Below are 22,642 nucleotides of genomic sequence, written 5' to 3'. Positions count from 1 at the left end.
GCTGAAACTCTAAAGACATTTCTGTAAAATCCAATTCTAAGTGCTAGGGGATCATGACAGGATCTGGCAGTGCTGGAGATGTCTGGGTCTAATGTACTCTTGAAACTAACAAGTCAAGCTTCCTCTTGGTACAAAGCCCTGCACTACAGAAATTACTGAGGTTAAAATTCAGTTTGATTACAACAGAGGCAATTGAGCAAAGATGATAATGGATCCAAATGAAATTGGAGAAGAAGCAGAAAATGCTCGTCTCAAAAACTGGAGGCTTTATTTTTAATCACCGCAAGAAAACAGCAGAAGAGAGAGCTCCAGAGCTATCCTGCTGGGACATTCCTCCCTCCCATGAGTGAAAACCCTTTTCACTTGAAAATGAGCAGATCAGGGCCAGAGTCAAATCATTGTTACCAAAGAGCATGTCATAAACAGACAAGCACTGCAACCAGTTAATTCAAAAGAAGTTGAAGGATATTAAAAACATGACAAAAGCTATGAAATAATCATGTAAATCATTACTAGGAAAAGTAAGAAATGAGGTGATGGGAAAATGGGAGATTTTTAAGGAGAGGTGACAGAACTTAGGAGGGAGTTATTTTAAAAAGGAAAAATTATTACAGCAGTGAAGACCAAACTAGAAGGAGTATAAGAGCAAATGAACAAGGTGGATGGTACTTTAAGATAAATAGAATGTGAAATGGAAGCAAGGAAATTGCAAAAGAGATATAAAGTTTGATATAAAGTAATAGATACAGAAGATAGAGGAAGTTTGATGTAATTTATATTAAATATAAATTATATAAATATGCCTATTTATATAATAAGCATCTTTAAAGGAGAAGCCCAAAGCAATGAACAGAAAAATACTAAAAGCCACTATTCCAGAAAGATTTCCTCAAACATAAGAGATTTGAATTTGATATTGAAAAGGCATACCAGATATACCCAGGACAACTGACCCAGATGGCCAACACCCAGGTATATGCTAATAAAACTATAGGACTTTAAAGAAGTAAAAAAGTCCTGTGGCATACAAGGAAAAGAGCAAATCACTCATAAAGGGAGGAAACTCAGAATGCCATCAGACTTAAATAGTGTCACTGAGCAATGGTTAACATAGGCTACTACAGCTATTCTGACTTTTAGTATAAAGGTCCATAAGCATACTGGTATAAACATGCAAGAACTCAAGGAATGTTATTCCCATTAGTGTTTTAAGGAGTTTATAGGGGAATTAGCTTCAGATTAACAATCCGAAACACATGTATGCATATACAGAGTACATAAAAACATATTGATCATACTATCAGTAGCTATAAAAGAATATCTATATCCATATATTATACTACAATAGATCACATCTTAATATTGGACATATTTGTACCACCACTTCTACCCCTTTGATAGATAAATGCTGGTGCATGTGCATGCACACACACACGCTTAACTCTGCACGTGCACACGTATGAAGGAAAACAGGATGAAACATAAAATAACTATCTATATTGAGGATAGAATGGGAGAGAGGAAAGGGATAGAAGGTGGACTTCCTTGATTATACATTGTTTTATATATATTTCTTGGTAAATTGAACTTTGAAACCATGTAAATATGTTGCATAATTATAAAACAAAGTTAAATTTTTAGAAAGCAATTCCTAAAACCAAAGTAAGTGAAAAAAAAGATTAATTGTGTACTCAGTCATTTGTATACCTACCAAGAGAGGAGCTAGTTCAAGTGACTTTAAATGATGTAATTTTCTGTTCCTTGTGCTTACAGTGGAGACATAACAGAAAATTATCCTACCATATTGGAAAACATTTTGGCAGTTCCTTAAAATGTTAAACATAGAGTTACTATAGACTCTGCAATTCCATTCCTAGTTATGTGCCCAAGAGAAATTAAAACATATTCACACAGTAACCTATACATAAATATTCATAGGATCATTATTCATAATAGTAAACAAAGCTGAAAAACTCAAATGCCTCTCAAATTATGAATGGAGAAACAAAATATATATCCATACAATACAATATTACTTGGCAATAAGAAGTCATGAAATACTGATACATGCTAAAACATGGATGAGCATTAAAAATATTATTTTAAGAGAAATAAGCCAATCACAAAAGGTCATATAGTATATTATTTCATTTACATGAAAAGGCCAGAATAGAAAATGAAAGTTGATTAGTGGTTGCCAGGAGCTTGGGGAGGGGGATGGGGGGATGGGAATGTCTGCTAATGGGTATGGGTTTCTTTTTGTGGTGATAAACATGTTCTGAAGTTAGTAGTGGTAATGGTTAGAACTGTGGCTACACTAAAAATCTACTGAATTCTATACTTTAGAAGGGTGAATTTCATAATAAGTGAAATATAGCTCAATAAATTGTCACTTTTTTAAATGGAAATTTAAGGGCAAAAGAATGAAAAAAGAAATTTTAAAGCTCATTTGTAACTATTTGCATTGTGGTATTGATATTGTTATCCTGGGTATTTACTTACATTGATGCTCTTAACTGGGATTTTTGGCAGGTGAAAGGAGATATGGAGGTAAGATTGGAGAGGGTAAACAAAAATCCTACATTAATTTCCTGGCTTTGAATTGGAAGTTTCAGTTTGAGTTATTGAAAAAATGTCCTAGTGCTGTCTGTTTTAAAGGCCTAGAAAAGACTTTAATGATCAACTCAGTAACAGTGGACACCCTTAGCATTTGTGGGGGTTTTTCAGTACCATTTTTCACATTTCCATAAAGTGAACCATGACTCACTGAAGAAAAGATGGATGTCAGGTGTGGGGCAGGAAATATAAAAGTGAGTCTGGACCATTTTGTCATTGTATGAAGTAAGGAAAGTGATCAAAGACTACAGGATTTTGTCAAAAAGTCTAAAGACTAACTGAAAGAGGATCCCACTGGCTGATATTGAGCTAATTGGAGCGTTATATTGATTGAAGCACATCAAATATGTTAAAATTAATGAGTTCATGATACTAAGCAATCAGATTTCTTGGTTACATTTGGAGGTTACAGGGGAACCAACTAGTGTAATAAATCTCTACTTACCCATTACCCAACAGTTATTACATAACGGTCGATTCTTGCCTCACCATACCATCACCTACTTCTCCATGGCTCATTTTTGAGCAAATCCTTGACATATCATTTCATCACTAAATTTTTCAGTGGATATCTAACTGAAAGTTAGACTGAAAGTCTAACACAAAGACTTTTTAACCTAACTCAATACCATTGTTAAGCCTAAAAACAATTAACAGTAATTTCTTAATATTATTAATTATCCAGTCACTATTCAAATTTGTATTTTGAAAACTAATAATTAATGGGAAACAGTCAAGATTTTATTCTGCACTTTGATATATGAACTATATCCCAAGGTAACCAAATAGTTGAGGAGATGTTTCTTTTTGTAGAACTATTACAGTTAGTAAGTGAAGAAAGAAAGATTGTAAATTACCAGGGAATCCCAAGAAGGATTGTAATATTGCCATTTTGCAGCTGCACATGAATTAGTTCACCTAGGCAATGATCATCATTTCCGAATAAGATAAAAAGACATTCGGACGTTAAATGCTTCCTGCGGGAAGTAGACAACATCACTTATGAAGTTTTCTTGCCAAACAAATCAAACTTGAATCTGATCAAGACTCTAGATCTAACTATCAATTAACAGGAAATAAAGAGGACAGAGTAACATGTTAACACCACGAGAATGCAGATGGTAAATTCAAGCCTGTGGGAATCTACAGGACATGACCCAGTTTCTTCAACCACAGAAAATTGCAAGGGGAAAGAACATGTGTAAGGGGAACATAGATCAAGAGAAGTCTAAAAGGCTTCTCAACCAATCAAAATGATTGTACCTTATTTGCATCTTAATTCCAGCAAACTGAAGACAGAAGAGGACACCTGGAAAAATTTGAACACTGACTAGGTACTTTGGTAATATTAAGGAGTTATTGTTCATTGTTTTTAGGTTTAATAATGATATTGAGGTTGAATTTAAAAAAACTATGTTTTTAGTAATATATACTGACATTCTTCATGATGAAATGATAAATGATATCAGGGATTACTCAGAAAGATCTGGGCCATGATGGTGGTACACATGAGATAAGAATTACCCATTAGTTGCTAAGTATTGGAAGCTGAGTAATGGGTGTTCATTATACCAGACATTCGCAAAGTGTGGTTGCTGGACCAGAAACTTTAACACCACCTGTGAACTTGTTAGAATGCAAGTACTTTGGCCTCACCCTAGATCTACTAAATCAGAGAGACTGGGGTGGAGCCCAGCAATTTATTTTAACAATCCCTCTTCAGTTCAGTTCAGTTGCTCAGTCGTGTCTGACTCTTAGCAACCCCGTGGACTCTAGGTAATTCTATAACAATACACATTAAAGTTTGAGAACCACTGCTTTATGTAACTCTTCCTAATATACTTTATTTGAAATTCTAATAAGATGTTTCAAAGAAAAAGCTTGATAAATGTAAGAAAATAAATTCATACATAAGAAAGAGAAGCTAGTTTAGAGGATAAAGCAAAGATCATGTAATTTTCTCAAGCGTTAGGAAATGAATTGTCATGGTATTAATAGCGAGCCAGCGGCTAATGATAGTCTTAAAGGAAATCATGAGTTTTGCTTTTCTTTTAGAATAGTGTCTCTACATTAAAATCACCTAGAGAACTTTTAAGAACATATCCAGGCCCCACCTCAAATTCTAGGTTTAGTTGGTTGCATTCCTGGGTTTTGGTTTTTTTTTTTTTTAAAGCTTCTCAGATAACTCTAATATACAACCAGTGTTCAGAACCAGTGTCCTAACTTTACAATGCTCAAGATTCTTGAAGTGCTCATTAAAAGTTTCCTGAACAAACATAATGTCCATCGACCTATGAATGGATAAAAAAAGATGTGTGTATATATATATCAATGTGTGTGTGTGTGTGTATGTATATGTACATATATATATATACACATACACAATGGAATACTACTCAGCCATAAAAATGAAGAAAATAATGCCATTTGCAGAAACATGGATGCAACTAGAGATTACTATACTAAGTGAAGTCAGTCAGGAAGGAAAGACAAATACTGTATGATATCATTTGTATCTAAAATACGGCACAAAGGAACATATCTACAAAACAGAAGCAGACACAGAACCAGCTTGTGGTTGCCAGAGGTGGGGAGCGGGGAGAGGGAAGAACTGGAAGTTTGGAGTTGACAGCTGTAAACTATTAAATTTAGAATGGATGAACAACAAGGTCCTACTGCATTGCACAGAGAACTATATTCAGTATGCCATGATAAACCATAATCAAAACAAATATTAAAAATAGAGTATACATATATAACTGAATCACTTTGCTGTACAGTAGAAATTAACACAACATTGCAAATCAACTATATTTTAAGGAATAGACTAATAACAACAAAAAGTTTCTTGGTCCTCCTCCCTTACAGGCTCAGATTCAATAGGATGATATAGCACATATAATTTGCATTTCTAACAAGATGACAGGTGATATAGATGGTGCTGGCTTGAGCACATTTTGAGTAGTACTACTTTCAAAGAAGGGATAGTTAGGTCAAAGACAGAGATAAGCATAAGTGAGAGGGATAATCTTCAGGGTTCTTGCTGCTAGCATCAGTAAATTACATCCAGGGAGACTGCCTCGTTTCTTTCTTGTGGTTAGAAATGCAAATATGAATCTAGTGTTCCATGGCTTATTTAGAGAAGAAAAGAGACTTAGAGCTTTGAATCTCTTTAAAAGCACAAATGACAAGGGGAATGCAGCCAGTATTTTATAGAAATTTTAAATGGAATATAACTTACAAAAATTTTGAATCTCTGTGTTGCACACCTGAAACTAAAGTTAGTAAGATTTTTCTGGGTGGTTGGTTTTTGTGTATTTTTAAAATCATAGTAAGATTGGAAGAACCGAAAGAAAGTATAAGTAAATTTAGCCAAATCATCCTTTTAGTAAATGTATATTTCATCTGAAGAATGAAAGAAAATGCATAGAATATCATTTTTGTAAAAGTTTTTTTTCTTACTATCTTATTCACACACTGACATGCACAAGAGTTTTTTTATCCAGTTGATGCTTATTGATTTTGCTGGATTGCTTTCTCTGATTCTATAAAATGTCTTACTTACTGCACTGTGAATAAAAAAAAAAGGAAAAATCTGTTTACTTGTATTTTCATGGTTTAAGATATGTATTAGAGATGCTTCAGTCATATTGTGTGTTTAGTTTCAATATGACGATTACTTTAATATTGTAGTAAAATTTTAGGTGTAGGGCCTATAGAGACCCTTATGAATTAATAGTAAGATGTCTTTGTTTTTTTCCCTATGGGATGTTTAAATTTACCCATTGAGTATTAACTGCTTAAAAGTGAATCGAACGATGTAAATCGAAATGGTGTGAGTGTTCTACAGTTCTTGAGAGATTTTATACCCTTATCACATCATGTATTCTACTATGTACTTAGGAAAAAAATCATGTCTTTATCTTCTACTCAGTACACTATCATTAAGAAAAATATTCCTTAATAATTCTAGAATAAAGATATGTTCTTTTAAAAAATCATTTTACTATGTTAACATATGCCCAATTTAAAACTTCTTTAAAATATTTTAAAATAAATTGATTACATTATGTTCTTTCTTCCCCAGTGGTCATATGCTTTAGAAAAGCCCAACACTGGTAGCATATTTAATATTGCGTGGTCAATTGATGGTACCCAGATTGCTGGAGCCTGTGGAAATGGACATGTTGTTTTTGCACATGTGGTGGAACAACGCTGGGAGTGGAAGAATTTTCAAGTAACATTAACTAAAAGAAGGACCATGCAGGTATGATTATGTTTCATAGTTGATTAAATCTGCTTCCCCCCCCCCCACACACACACATATTCAGTTTACAATACAGAATATGGAATTATCTTTGTTTATTATGGTATCATCGACTTGATGTACACGAGTTTGAGCAAGCTCCAGGGGCTGGTGATGAACAGGGAAGTCTGGTGTGCTGCAGTTCATGGGTCGCAAAGAGTTGGACATGACTGAGTGACTGAACTGAACTGATTATATTTAAATCATGTTTATTAAAATTCAGTCATATTAGAAAGATACTAACTATACCATTAGTGACTTTTTTATGACATAAAGTAACAACCATTCACTGACATAGAATATGAGTGCCCACAGCTCCTGAAGTTATGGGGTTGAGGCAAGGATGAAATTGGGTTACCCAAACCTGAGTTTCTCTGCCAAGTTTATGATTAACCTCTCTATTCAAAACATTATTCCCTTTTTGTCCCCTACCTGTACCCTTCAAGTTTGAGAGTTATCAAAGAAAAGGGGGCATTGAAACTGAGCAGGACCCTGGGGGATCCTCCCTATTACCAAAGCCCATATCTTTGAGTTGTTCCACAGAAACTAAGACCCCCACCCAAGTGGAGGATGGTGACTACACGCTTGCATTATAGACCCCAGACTGGTTGGAATCAGAAGGTTGAAATTCCAGAAACATCCCTCTATCACCTCACCATCTCTTATTGAGATTTAGGGAGAAAACCAGGTACTTTTGGGGTAAAAATCTTTACAGATTAAGACAGAAAGGTTGAAATGTGGCCATTGGAGTTTGGGGGAAATGTTTTACAGATCAGAGAACATCAGTGGGAGGGGTTATTTAATCAGTTGTAAGCTTCTTAAGGGCATGATACTATATTTCACTCATCTTTATCTCTCTATAGGGCCTAGCCCAGTGCCGCACATGTAATAAGAGCTTGACAAATATTTTAAAAGTTAGCTGATGAAAGGTAGGAGGAGTGGCCAAAGATGATGTGTTGATGGCAAACCATCTGCCAAAGAAAAGGGAGCTCTACCTTCTCCCTTTTCTTTCTCCTGTCGTTATCAGTTGCCTCTGTCTTCAGTATTCAGAATTTAGATGATTATAATTACAATTTAGATGATTGTTAAGTACTATAAAAATTTGAAAACATACCTTGTGATTTCTTGGCTGGATCTGTTCAAGTATTCTTTAGGCTAAGTATCCAGATTTTAAAATTTGGATAGTAGGGTCATTAGTGATAATAATTAGGTACCTTATACATTTTCCTTGTTCTACTTTCTCATTTAAAAATTTTTAAACTTATTATAGAGAATTTAAAACACAGAAAAATAAGAGAGAATAGTATAATGAATCTCTTTGTACTCATTTCCCAGCCCCATGATCAAGCCTGCCCCATCCGTGTCCGTATCTACTTTTCCCCTGTCCCAATTATTTTTAAGAAAATTTAGATATCATTTCAGTTGCAAAAATTTCAGTATATACAACTAAAAGATAAGGACTCTTTTTTTTTTTTAACATACCCACAATACCATTCCTTAATTACTTAATACTTAAATACTAATTCCTTAATATTATCAAAGGAATATCCAAAAAATGTTCAAATTTTCAATTGTTTCCTCCATATCACATTTTTAAAGGTTTGTTTTTGTTTGAATTAGGATCCAAAATGGTTTACATGTTACAATTGGTTGATATATGTTTTAATTATCTTTATATTTTCCTCTTGCGGTTTATCTGTTGAAGACACCAATTAGTTGTTTGTGTGTCTCCAGAGTCTGGACTTTTGCAGACAGTATCCCCATGGTTTGGTTTGACATACTTCTCTGTCTTCTGTATTTCCTGTAAATGAGTAGTTAAATCTATTTGATAGTATAAATATATATTTTTGTTAGTTAGCCTGGGAACTAAGACATTATTTATAGTATTGTGTCTGTGATAAAGAATGCATTGTGAGTTCTAGTCAGCTGACTCGGGGACACAGTTTTATTCATATAGCGCATGGGGGCTAGCTAATATAATATCGTCTTAATTTCAGAAATGCCCCAAGATGAGAATATATTTAAAAAGAGAGATTTTTCTTTCAAAAAAAAGAACCATCTTAGAATTAGAGGATTTTTACATCAGATAAGGTGAACAGTGAGGTTTTTAAATAGCTTATCTAAACTGAATTGTCTTTATACTTAAAATAATGTTTACAGATAATCTTTCAAAGCTTTGGAACCAGAACACTCTTTTTACTTTTGTAAAGGGACCTTACTCTCAATGACTGTAAGACATTTATTTTGCGTTTTTGCTAAGCTGGGTCTATCTTTTCATGGGTTTTTTTTTTTTTACAACAGTTTCATTTACTTATTCGGTAACCTACGTGCAATGCCTTGAGCTAGGCAATGGGTGATACAGTTTTGAATAAGACAGATTTGGTTCCTATTCTCATGGGACCTTCTGGATTAATATGTTGAAATTTTTCTTTTCATAAATTTACCTCAGAATGATTAAATGAAAGTAAAGAATAAAGAAACAAAAGAAATTTATTGGTCCATGTGAAGTCAAGAGATAGACTGATGAGGTGGTATTGGATCCAGAGGCTTAAATAAAGTCACCTGGACTTCCATCACTTTCTCTTCCTGCAGTCTCCTTTTTTCTGTATTGGCTTCATTTGCACAAAGGCTGTCTCTCTGTTATGGCCATGGTAGCTCTAGGCTTACATTCTACCAACTTCAAGCCCAACAGAAGAGTGCTTTTCCCTCTAGCCCCCTAGTAATTTCAGCAGAAGTCTCAGCATTGGATTTCATGTGCCAAGTCTGGGTCAGGTATATTTAGTTGAGAGTTGGAGGGAATGGAATCAACCCCATCAAAACCACTTAGTCACTTAGAATAATGGGTATGTTTCCCCAAAGAAAAACCAAGGTATACTTACCAGAAAAGATAGCATTTGATTCTGGGCAGACAGAAACCAACAGCTATCCAATATAGTCTATCCTTTAGCTACTTAGCAACCGTAACTGTATTAGTTATTGATGACTGGCTAACAAATAAACTTAGTGGTTTAAAACAGCAATATTTATTATCTCTTAGTTTCTTTGGGTCAAGAATCCAGGCCTGGCTTAGTAAATCTTCTGACACAGAGTTTCTCACAAGGCTGCAATTAAGGTGTTGGCCAGGGTTTTCAGGAGCACGTGAAGCATCCTCAGCTGGAGAGGACTTGCTTCCAAGCTCACCAACTTGGTTGTTGGCAGGCTTCCATTTTTCAAGGGCTGTTGAACTGAGGGCCTCAGTTTCTTGTTGGCAATTGTCTGGAGGCCTCCCTCAGTTCCTTACATGTAGCCTCTCCACTGGGCAGCTCACAACCTGGCAGCTTTGTGAGAGCAATTATGAAGGGCAGAGTGTGTGAGTGAAATGTAAGTCACAGTTCTTGATAACCTCAACTTAGAAGTGTCATCTTATCATTTTAGCCTTTTTTCTGATCATTAGAAGTGAGCTATGAGGTCTAATTCACACACAAGTGGAGAGACTTACATAAGGATGTGAATACCAGTAGGTGGAAATCACTAACCCCTTTACAGTCTAGTCACTACACATATTAATGCTTACCCTTATTCATGTATACGTATAATTCAGAGATGCTCTACTTAACTAATGCAGCTATTCCTTTTGCTTTTGAAAACAAACCCATCCCCTCTCTAAAAGATGATAACCTAGACTCATTCAAGTCATTCCAGCTCTAACTCGTTGGTCTGGAAAACTAAATAAATATGAGTTTTAATTATTCTCCTCCTCCTCCCCATCTTCCCAATTTATAATGATGAAGGGAATACAGGGCAGCTGGAATGAAAACAATTTGGAGAATGGGGGAAGGAAAAACAGCACACTGTGATTACAAGGTCCATAACAAAAGCCCAGCTGGCCAGGAATATCCTGAGAATTCTTTGTTTTAGCACTGAAGTTAGTTGCTTGGTTAATTTGGCAACTCTAGCTTGCCTTTTGGGGAAGATCTCCCACTTGGAAGGATTTCCTTTCTGGAGTCTGTACATTTTAACAGCCCACTTAATGTTGTTAAGATGGAGCCATAGATGGAGCAATAAGGACAACAGCCACAACTTTTTGTTTGCCTGGTTTAGAGTTTCACAGTTTCCTTAGAAGCTTTGTAGACCGTTGATTTGTGTTTCATTAACTCAGAAACCAGAGATCATGTTGAGCCCTAATTGTTAACTCTAGACCTTGACCTGACAGTTGCTACCTGGTAATAGGTTTCACTGTGCTAAGACATTACCTGTCTCCCTGGACCTTGGCTTTTATGTGATACAATAACCAAGAGTGAGAAGATTTCCTAATTTGTGCCTTGTCTCCAGGCTAAATTCTAGCAATATTTCTTTCCAAAAGGAGAGTAGATGTCTTTGCTGGGAGGAAGGGCCTGGAAGGGAAGAGGGTACGGTGGGAGAGACGAGGCATCCTCAGGTCTCAGGTCTCCCGTTTGCTCTTTCCTGCCACTGTCGCTTTAGCTTGGGGCTCAGATTTGGCTTCTACTCAATTTGAACGTTGCCATAGTTCAGAATTATTTAATTCTTAGTCACTCTATCTCCTGTAAAGATAAAAGTTAATGAGAGAGTGTTTTTGATGATTAAATGAGATCATGTATGTAAAACAAAAATAAATGGTATCTATTGCTATGGCTGTATTTAGGATTAAATATGTATTTGGAAATGTGGAAACAGGTCAGTCTGAGGGATCAAATATTGTGCTTAGGTGGAAGTATTAGGTGATAAAAGTATGAACAGGTTAATTCTGAAGCTGCCTGAATTGAACAGAGCAAATGTGGGTACATTTAAAAATTCATCACAGGACGTTTCTGACGTAGGATTCACCATTACTTTGAAATTATAACAGCAATTAATCAGTGTGTCTTTTGTTTGTTATTATGGCCAAGATGTTTTATTGCGTTCTAGTGTTCCAGATTCACAAAAAAGAGAATTCCCCCATGTGAAGCTTTAGGCCAATGTGAATTTTAAGAAATCTGTCTGTAATTTGAATAATGACAGAAGCTCATACAATCAGATTTTTAAAATATTGAATTAATTGTCCTAAACCTGTGTTAACAGCCAGTTTATTTCACTGGATATCATGTTGCTGTAAAGAAACCGCCGTATAATTCCTTTAGAAACTTTTATTTCGTTCCATTAGCTTTCAAATGTTTCTAGGAAAGGATGGCATTTTGGACCTTTAAAAAAGTCTCTGGGAGCTCAGACTTCTGGTGAAAATGGTGTCATCAGTTCATACTTGGAAGGATAAGGCATACATTTGGCTCCAAGGAGATCAATAATTTATGAAATATATTTTTAAAAGAGATTTATCTGGATTCAAAAACAGGATAAACATCTCTGTGGGCCAGAAATGGAATAAGAAAGCAGAGTGTGGAGTGAAGTCTCCAACCTGCTTGACTCCTGGTCCAGAAGCCGGGAGGCAGAAGCAGAGCCGAGAGGGCTCCTGCAGACTAATGGAGCGGAGAGGACTCGGAGAGAGGCCAGGGGCCTGAGGCAGGTCTCTGTCTGAAATCAAAGCCTGGGGCTGGGGGTGGCTCTCTCCTCCCCTTCCTGAGAGAGAAACCCAGGACACGCTAGGCTTTAAGGAGAGACCCACAGGGTCACCACCTCCAGTCATGGCCCTCTTGGTTCTAGGCGCGCGTCACTTGGACCTAGAGCTGTGCAGTACACAGCCTGCAGCACCTACCTGTGGTCTTGCAGGCAGAGCTCGGCCTTTTCATTGAAAGTACACTTCACAGTTTTGTTCTAAGTGAAAACTGACCGACTCCTGAGACCAGTGTTTCTCCTTCAGCCTTCGCAAGTAGAAGCGTTTTTCTTCTTTATGCCAAGAATTACTTGGTCTGGGGGTCATATAGGTGTCTCCTAACCCCTTATTGCTGAACCCAGACCATAGTAGCTGCTTCTTTCTTAAAGGATTCCAGCTCCTTTGAAGCACCTACCGTCAGACTACTACTCCCTTTTCAGTCATTTCCCACATTCATCAAAGAGTGGAGCAAATGTTATCAGAGTCTTTTTCTTTCTTTTTATTAAGACTTAAAAAAAAAAAAATCTCAAGGATAAGGACTGTTTTTATTTTAACATAATCATAGTCAATATTTTACATTTCTCTAGTTGTCTCCTAAGTCTGTCCCATTTCTTCAACTGTTTTCTAATACTTTTATGGTTGGTTGGTTTGTATTAGGAAACGAAGTCCAACATTACATTTAGTTCATTTTTCTCTTCAGTCTTTTAAAATCTGGAACAATTCCTCTTCATTTATTTGTTTGTTTGTTTAAGAAACCAAGTCATTTGTTCTTTTGGATTTCCCATATTCTTCTGTTTGCATCCTAGTGGTTTGATTACATGTAACATTTTTATTTAGCTTCTGTATTTCCTATATACTCGTGATTAGATTTAGAGACTTGGTAAATATATAAAGAATACTTTGTACGTGATGCTGTGTACTTCCTGTTGCCTCAAGACACATATGTCTTCTTATCTCTTAACTATGATGAGATTAATCAGTGTTTTCAGGTGTTATAAGTCTGATTCACCTGTCACATAGTTTCCCATTAGGTTTTTACTTTAATATTTTTAGCAGTCAGGAATGGTGCTTATTTAGAACCGTGTCTTATCAGGAGTTGCATCTTGTGATTCTATCATTCCATCTACGTTTGTTAGCTAAATCCTTCTATAATAGACTTTGCCTAATCAACTATTTGTTACCCTGAGGTAAGACAAATTCTGATTTATTTTCCTTTATTAATCAGTTTTCAAATAGTGAGTTCATTTCCTGGCATGCCCAATGAGTTTCTTTATTGTTGTTGATGATGATGTTATTATAAACTTGCAGATTTTGGTAAAAATTTTGGTATATTTCAATCCATTGCAGTCATTATTCTCTTTAATGCTCTAATGGTTCCATCTTTGCCCAGTTGACTCTTGTGTTCATTTGGGATGATTTCAATAGCTTGCTTGCATTTCTGATAAGATGTTCTAGGTTTCTTATACATTTCCTTCTCCAAACTTGGAATCAGCCATTTTTTTAAGAAGGCTTTGTTCCTTTTGGAGGGGAATGCTACTTAGAGACCATGATCCAAGTTCTAGGTATGCTCATTGCTATTGGTTTGATCATTACTCCTAGATAAAATGTACTTTTTAACCGATAAAAATATATCATGAGTATATACTGAGGTTTCAAGTTTAAATTCAAGATTATGGCGTTTTACTCCTGATTTGTTTTATTTGCAGTTCTTTTCTCTTACAAGAAAATTTTGGTTCCTAAAGACATTAATATATTCTAGCATATATCCTAAAATATAATTTAAAATAATAATCTCAATATTATTGCTGAATATTGTTTTACATTTTTTGTTTTTTTAATATGAATAAATCTATATATCTTCATAGCCTTCTCTTTATCAGATAAAAAGTATCATACTTACTATACATACTTTTTTGCATCTTGCACCTTTTATTTTACAATGTATTGTGGAGATCACTCCATAGATATTACTCAGTCCTTTTTAGAGCTATGTGTTATTCTACTCTTTGAATGTAGTTTATTCAGTCTATCCCTTATTGATACACATTTGGGTTGTTTCCAGTCTTTTGCTAATACCAGTAGTGATGCATGTAGTAAGAGTCTATTTGTATGTTATTTCATAATTTTGCCTGTTTATTTTGGTATAGAATTCTAGAAGTAAGATTGCTAGGTCAAGGATTATATGTGTATATAATTTTGCTATCTCTTGGCATGGTGATGACTGATAGGGATAGGAGTTAGGGAATAGGTAATAAAAATATATGCCTTATAGACATAAGTACTTTGAGGAAGTACTTGTAAGAAGTTTGACTTTATCTTCCTATTTTTTCTTTCCATAGCCTTTTATTCTTCATTAATACTATAATTGTCATAACAATTTAGAAAGATGATAATATTTTGATGGAAATTTAGAGAAGTATTAACGTCTAGGTATAATTAATCTCTCTCAATTTTTTACCTCTTTATTTAATATCTTCTGGTATTAACCAGAGATTTCATAAATTTGTCTTGCCCAATGTATTTTTTAATTTGTTGTAGATTATCTGTCAATTTCAAAATTTTTGGCTGGTATTGCCAAACTTTAAAATCCTTTTAAACTTTATTCAGTTAACAAACTTTTATAACAGTTTTGACTATCATGGGTGCATCTCTCTTTGTTAGTTGGTACTTAGTTTTCTTATATGTTATCTCTATGTTTTTACATGTGGAAACATTTTCCACCCCTCTGTGCAGCTTGGCTTCTTCACTATGCAGTCAGTTTCTTTACTAACACCTCCTACTCCACTTTGGATTTTTGAAGTTATTATATCTCTTTCTTAGAAACTTAAATTTTAAAGTAAAACCTAGCCCTAGAAAGAGATATTCCTACTATTTTGAGCAGAAATCATGTGATCTCTTTCCAGCTCCTAGAAGCCATACTCCTTTGACTATATACCTCACTGTTCTAACACTGCACCACTGCTGCCTCATACAGGTTGGCTTTCAGATTAGAAATCTCTATAGATCGTTTTCTACTGATTTCTCACTTTTCTGTATCTGTACTTTTGTTGGTCAATTTTTATACCCAAATATGTCGTCTTATGCCTGGTTCCTATTGAATTCTTCTTTCTATGGTTAGATAATCAAGAATGCCTTTTAATTTGTTTTTCTTTTTTGGTGCGTTTCAGAATCTTGCTAACTTATCTAATTAAAAGTTTGATGTATTTTAATGTTGTTCGTTGGTATTTCATGTTTCCTTCTTTAGGTTCGTAACGTTCTTAATGATGCAGTGGATTTACTGGAATTCCGTGATCGAGTCATTAAAGCCTCTTTGAACTATGCACACTTAGTTGTTTCAACATCTCTTCAGTGTTATGTGTTCTCGTAAGCATCTTGCATTTCTTTAAAATCTAGAGTTTTGTCTATGAAAAAAAAATTTATTTTCTACCTATCATATAAACATGGTTTGGCTTAAACTTAACTTTCTCAAAAACGTCACCTATCTTGAACTTACTCCTAACTGAGAAGTGATAAAAAGTGAGCTATGAGCAGAGAAAATAGATATAATAGTTGTGCATCAAAGGTTAATAATCGCTTTTGTAATACAAAATACCTTCTCTGGGATAATGCTTGCTCTTATTTTACTCATAACCCAAGGACTTTAGTATACGTTTATTTCAAAGCCCAGAGAAGTTGAGGAGCCCCTGATAAATGGTATGAAAAGGAACCACCTAACCACTGGCAGAGGACAGCGTACAGCCTGACAGCAGGCTGAAAGAGGTTCAGTAAGGACACGGGAGGTGTTTAGGCCCAGGGTAATCATGAAGGTTCATACTGATAATCCAGCGTTGTCCAGAAATGATGAAAGAAAATATATTCAGTATACTTTGTGTTGGGCTTCCCTGGTGGGAAATTGCAAAATTACTGAAATTTAAGACATAATGTTTGAATCTGAAGGATTGATACTTGTATTAGACAGGTTGCTTTTTAAAATATTTACCAAAGGTTTAGAAGCTGTTATTTAGTTTTTTTCTCACTCTACCTTTCTCATACCAGTTAATACATTATCAAAATATTAAATTGCTTTTCTTTTCTGAGTTAACATTGCTTCCCCTCTCTTGTTGGCAAGACATTCACTAAGGTACAAAATATTTATTAAAGTGGAATTCCAGTGAGCAGTAGTGGAAATGAAGTAGTGCTGAGAGCCATCATACCAAAGTATATTTCATTAAATTATTGTAAAAATACCTGGTGTTTTAGATCATAACAACTATTCTTTAGTGAGCACTGTTATACTATCTTTTATGTTCATGATCTGATTTACTCTGTGTGTTGAATTTTATTATTATTCCCATTTTACAAAATGAAGAAACTGAAGGATGCAGAGGTAATTAAATATTAATAATACCCTGGGTCACACTACTTAACTTCTTTACTAAAGGAAGAGCTGAGATTTGAATCCGAGTTCCTAATAACTGTTGTTCCTTTTTTAGTAATAAAAATATAATTTAAAAAATAAACCTGCAAACAATATACTGGTTTACATGGAAAGAAGTTCCAAAGAAGATCACATATGAGCATTCTATGTTAAATTTTCACTTAATTTCTCAAATAGTTGTATAGAAAGTTCCCTTCCTCTGATCAACACTTAGTTTAGGGAGTTTATATCTCCATGACATGTGTATATATCTTAGTTGTCAAAAATCTCAGATATTTTGGAAGGGGATGTGGAAAAAAACCCCTCATACTCACTGTTCTTTTTAGCTCTCTTGACAAAGAATGAAGGTTAATTCTAATGATTGCATAAATGAAGCATGTGTGATATTTTTTCTAAAGTACAAAAGTACATAGCTTTATCATACCTGTGAACTCCAGACTTGCTGATTATTAGTAACAGTTTATTCACTATTTGGCTTTATTCATGCATTTACTTACTGAAATGGGTATCAGGCTCTGCGTTAACCACGATTAATTTCCAGCAATGTGCCTGCTTACTGCAGCCTTTCCCTTCCCCCATCTTCCGGATCTGCATATGAGATTTAAAGAATTAGATTTAAAGAATTAGTTCTATGAAAGTAACTGAGAGAAGTTTAGAATATATAGGAATAATAAAACATTTTAAACTATCGAGCAACTTTGATTATTTGAGGATGGGTTTTTCAGGTAGTAAATGTCCTTTCTACCCATCCCTGTCTTTGAATCATATTACATCATGAAACTCATAGGAGTTATTTGTTCATTCGTTTTATCCATTTGTTCAGTAAGCATAGTCATAGCTTACATGTATATAGAATTTTACAGTTTACAGAATGTTTCACAGAAATCTTCATTTGCTCAACACTTACACTGGGAGACTGATAGGAAAAGTGATCATGTTATTATTATTATAGTTTTTGTTCAGTATCTGCTACACAACAGGCAGTTAACTAGATACTTTAGGTAAGACATCATTATCACCATTTTACAAATAATGAAACTGTTGTTTAGGAGGTTAAGCTTATTAAGATCATAAGGCTGACAGGTGGTGAAACCAGATTTCTAATCCTGATCTGTCTAGCCAAAACCCCATCCTCTCAAGAGGGAGGGGACATATGTATACTTATGGCTGATTCATGTTGATGTATGGCAGACACCAGTACAATATTGTAAAGCAATTATCTCTCAATTAAAAATAAATAAATTTAAAAAAATGTTCATAGCATCACAATTTATAAGAATCAAAATCTGAAATCAACCAAATGTCCATCAACATTAGAATAAATAACTGTGCCATATCCATGCAATAAAATATTACATAATAATGACCAAAAAAACCCATCCTCTTTTCACTAAGCTATGCTGCTACTATTTTTCAAAAGAGAAACATTAGATGACTTGCTCAAATCACAGAGCTAATAAATGACAGAACATGAACTTGTGATTCCTCAGTTCACATGTTGTGGTTCCTAGAATAAACATTTATTAAGTACTTACTATGTGCTAGATGCTGGGGACACAGACTCCACTTTCTAGTCAGGTATACAGATGTGCAAATGAATAATTTCAGAACAACATATCAAGTGCTATAATAGGATCATATACAGAGTTACTGTGAAACTAAAGATGCTTTGTTTAAAATGAGTACCCACTACTTATTAAAAAGTATTTTAAGTGTAAATAAGTATCCATTTTATTTGTCTTTCAGTACGAAGAACTGGAATACACCACTTATATTTGATCTCAAGGAAGGAACTGTTAGTTTAATTCTGCAAGCAGAAAGGTAATTTATTTATCATGTTTCACTATTGAATTTGGGGATTAAAATATTTTAAACTGCAGTAAAGTACTCTTTAAAGCATGCCATTTACAGGATGGTGTGTTCTGAAATCACTGATACACTGGAATCAATCTGTTTCTTCTATTTATTTTAAAAGAAAAGAAAAAATAAGAGAATAAGCTCTTAGATCAGTAGTTCTAAAACTTTTTGGTCTCAGAATTTCTTTATATCCTTAAAATTATTGAGGTCTATGTGTGGGTTATATATGTTGGCCTTTAATATGCTAGAAATCCTTCAAGCAAGGCTTCAACACTATGTGAACTGAGAACTTCCAGATGTATAAGCTAGATTTAGACAAGGCAGAGGAACTAGAGATCAAATTGCCAACATCCATTGGATCATGGAAAAAGCAAGAGAAATCCAGAAAAACATCTACTTCTGCTTCATTGACTATGCTAAAGCCTTTAACTGTGTGGATTCCAACAAACTGGAAAATTCTTAAAGCGATGGGAATACTGGACCGTCGTAACTTGTTTCCTAAGAAACTTGTACACGGAACAAGAAGCAACAGTTAGAACCAGACATGGAACAAAAGACTGGTTCAAAATTGGGAAAGGAGTCCGTCAGGCCTGTATATTGTCAACCTGCTTATTTAACTTATATTCAGAGTATTTCAAGCAAAATGCCAGACTGGATGAATCACAAGCTGGAATCAAGATTGCCAGGAGAAATATCAGCAACCTCAAATATGCAGATGGTACCACCCTAATGGCAGAAAGCAAAGAGGAATTGAAGAGCCTCTTGATGAAAGTGAAAGAGGAGGGTGTAAAACCTGGCTTAAATCTCAACATTCAAAAAACTAAGATCCTGACATCTGGTTCCATCACTTTTTGGCAAATAGATGGGGGAAAAAATGGAAACAGTGGCAGATTTTATTTTCTTAGGCTCCAAAATCACTGCAGATGGTGACTACAAACCGTGAAATTAAAAGACTCTTGCTCCTTGGAAGGAAAACCATGACAAACCTAGACAGTCTATTAAAAAGCAAAGACATCGCTTTGCTGACAAAGATCCATATAGTCAAAGCTATGGTTTTTCCGGTAGTCTTGTGCAGATGTGAGAGTTGGACCATAATGAAGGCCAAGCGCCAAAGAATTGATGCTTTTGAACTGTGGTGCCGGAGAAGACTCTTTAGAGTCCCTTGGACTGCAAGGAGATCAAACCAGTCAATCCTAAAGGAAATCAACCCTGAATATCCATTGGAAGGACTGATGCTAAAGCTGAAACTATTAATACTTTGGCCTCCTAATGTGAAGAGTCAACTCACTTGAAAAGAGCTTGAAGCTGGGAAAGATTGAGGACAGAAGGAGGAGGGGGCAACAGAGGATGGCATCACTGACTCAGTGGACTTGAATCTGAGCAAACTCTGGGAGATAGTGAAGGACAGGGAAGCTTGGCATGCTGCAGTCCATGGGGTCACAAAGAGTCAAACATGACTTAGCAACTGAACAAGAACAAAATACTAGAAAGTAAAATTGAGACATTTAAAATATATCAATTTATTATAAATGATAAGAATAAACTTATTACAAGTAAACATCAGAGTAATGATGAGAGAATGGCAGTGAAACAGGCAAATTACTATAACATATTTTTGACCTCATTGTTCCCATATTTTCTGTCTTGTATTTGTTTTAAAATACTGGTTGAAATTCATTCATTTTATGAGGCACCACTAGGCTGTGATCTGGAGTTTGAAAAACAATATTCTCTATCAAGACTTTGTGTATACAGGACTGAGAAACTCTGGGCCAGTTAACTGGAGTAAAGTAGTAATAGCTATTACTCAGAACCCACATTTTTCCATGAAAATGATCAACCAATCTGTCACGTACAGTGGTACCCTACGGAATCAGAGGTCAGAGTTAGAAAGTTAAACTTGATAAAACCAGGAATAAAGCATGAAAATATAATCTACAATTACTTAAGATTGATGCCCATGAAATCTTTTCACTAAAACCATTTATTTTATTACCTCATTCCTTTACTCACCACTTAGGCAGCTCTTGAGAGTGTTATTATCAGGTTTTCTAGCCCATTTGTTGTTGTTTAGTTGCTAGATTGTGTCTGACTCTTTTGCGACCCTTATGCACCACAGCCTGCCAGGCTCCTCTGTCCATGGAATTTCCCAGGCAAGAATACTGGAGTGGATTGCTGTTTCCTACTCTGAGGTATTTTCACAACCAAGGGATTGAACTTGTGTCTCCTATAACTCCTGCACTGGCAGGGGGGTTCATTACCACTACCTGGGAAGCCCATAGCCTTCTACAAATAGCCAGATGCTGAATGCTGGTGGCTGTTAGAATCTGGCACAATGACAGGAAGAAAGTGACTGCTGGCAAGGAAGCATGGAGAAAAACGAATGGCACAGAGCCTTTTTTTTTTTTTTCAATTGAAACACAACTTTATTCTGATTCTAAATGAAAAGGACTGGGAATGACAGTAACAAACAAGATTCCACCTCTTAATATTGTCATGTGACTATAGCAGTCTTATGTTAGAAACTCAAGGAGGAAACAACTGTGTTCCGAAACACCTACATATGCAGGTCCAAAAAATGAAGGTATTTTTTCTAAACTGCCATATTCACTCAAAAGCCCATCTATCTCCTTCAGCATCCAAAGATTAAACACGTGTTCTTCTCAGCTATATAATAAAGTGGCAAACACCCTGCATCACTGACATCACAGGACAGTTGCCTATAAAACTAGACTTCTGATGCTGGGCCCCAGCTTCACTTTGTCACAGGTCATCATCTTCATCCAGGAGAGCAGTTGTCTGAGCAACCTCTAAATTGTGCCCGTGCTGTGCTGCCAAGACTGGGGCCTTGACCACCTCTGGCGGGGCAAGAGCAGGCATGGTGACAAACTCCAAGTTAGGGTCTCTGGTCAGTTTTCTAGCAAACCAGAGGAAGAGCTTTTCAAAGTTGTAGATACTTTTGGCAGAAATGTCATAGAACTGAAGGTTCTTCTTTCAGTGGAAGACAGTTGACTTTGCCTTAACCCTTCTGTCCTTAGCATCCACTTGGTTGCCACACAGCACAGCTGGGGTGTTCTCACACACGCATACCAGATCTCTGCCAGTTGGACACATTCTTGTAACTCACTCTCGATGTTACATCAAACATTACAACGGCACACTGAGCTTGTGTATAGTAGTCATCCCTCAGTCCACCAAGCTTCTCCTGACCAGCTGGATCCCACACACTGAACTTAATCGATCCTCTGTTGGTATGGAACACAAGAGGATGGACCTTAACACCCAAGGTAGCCACATACTTCTCAAATTCACCAGTCAGATGACATTTCATGAATGTAATTTTTCCAGTACCACCATCACCAACCAAAACAAGTTTGAACTGAACTTGGGCTTCTCTTTGGGCAGCCATTTCAGTGTTACTTCCAGAAGTGTCTGTGCCCATCTGACTAAGGGCTCGAAAGGTGGCAGAAGCATAGCACCAGCAGATTCTCCTAAATATCAAAGCTATCAGTTGCACAGTTGCTGAAGAGTATGATCATCATATTGATGACCCTGAATGATCAAGAAAATAATTGTATCAGATTGTCTACCAGCTGTTTAATGATATTGAACCAGTGATTGATTGATTGATTGATTGATTTATATCGTAAATTTTTCAAACAAAAAGACATCTTTGCCAGGTAAAAGGTAAGATATCAGCTATCTAAAAAACCATATTTTTGAAATTCGTTTTTACTTGAATAGTTCCAAATAAATTTATTTCTTTATATAGTATTTATAAATGTATATTGAATATGCTCAAAGTCATATGTTAATAGTGTAAATGATTAGATAATTAAAGAATTTTTTTTTTTAGAATATTTTATTTACTAACCATTGCTGGCCATATTTGTACATTAGAAATGTTTGCCCCTTGCAATAA

The 22,642-nt window shown here is 35.5% G+C and overlaps 1 protein-coding gene and 1 pseudogene across 5 annotated transcripts in view; one reads left to right on the top strand and one right to left on the bottom strand.

Annotated features, from left to right (window-relative positions):
• The window catches only part of IFT80 (intraflagellar transport 80), a 113,289-nt gene that overhangs the window by 58,550 nt on the left and 32,097 nt on the right, over positions 1–22,642 (top strand). For 4 of the 5 annotated variants that reach the window (XM_061168235.1, XM_061168236.1, XM_061168237.1 and 1 more), the window contains 3 exons: positions 6,704–6,883; positions 15,691–15,809; positions 18,610–18,684. In XM_061168235.1, coding sequence (XP_061024218.1) covers positions 6,704–6,883; positions 15,691–15,809; positions 18,610–18,684 — 374 coding nt within the window. The remainder of the gene's footprint in view (positions 1–6,703; positions 6,884–15,690; positions 15,810–18,609; positions 18,685–22,642) is intronic. The other variant, XM_061168238.1, reaches the window with a different exon arrangement.
• Positions 19,974–22,401, bottom strand: LOC133073876 (GTP-binding nuclear protein Ran-like; annotated as a pseudogene).

This window comes from Dama dama, chromosome 19 (assembly GCF_033118175.1).
Source record: "Dama dama isolate Ldn47 chromosome 19, ASM3311817v1, whole genome shotgun sequence".
Lineage (NCBI taxonomy): Eukaryota > Metazoa > Chordata > Mammalia > Artiodactyla > Cervidae > Dama > Dama dama.
Note: the sequence above shows the minus strand (reverse complement) of the source record. Positions and strands in the feature narration are given on the sequence as shown.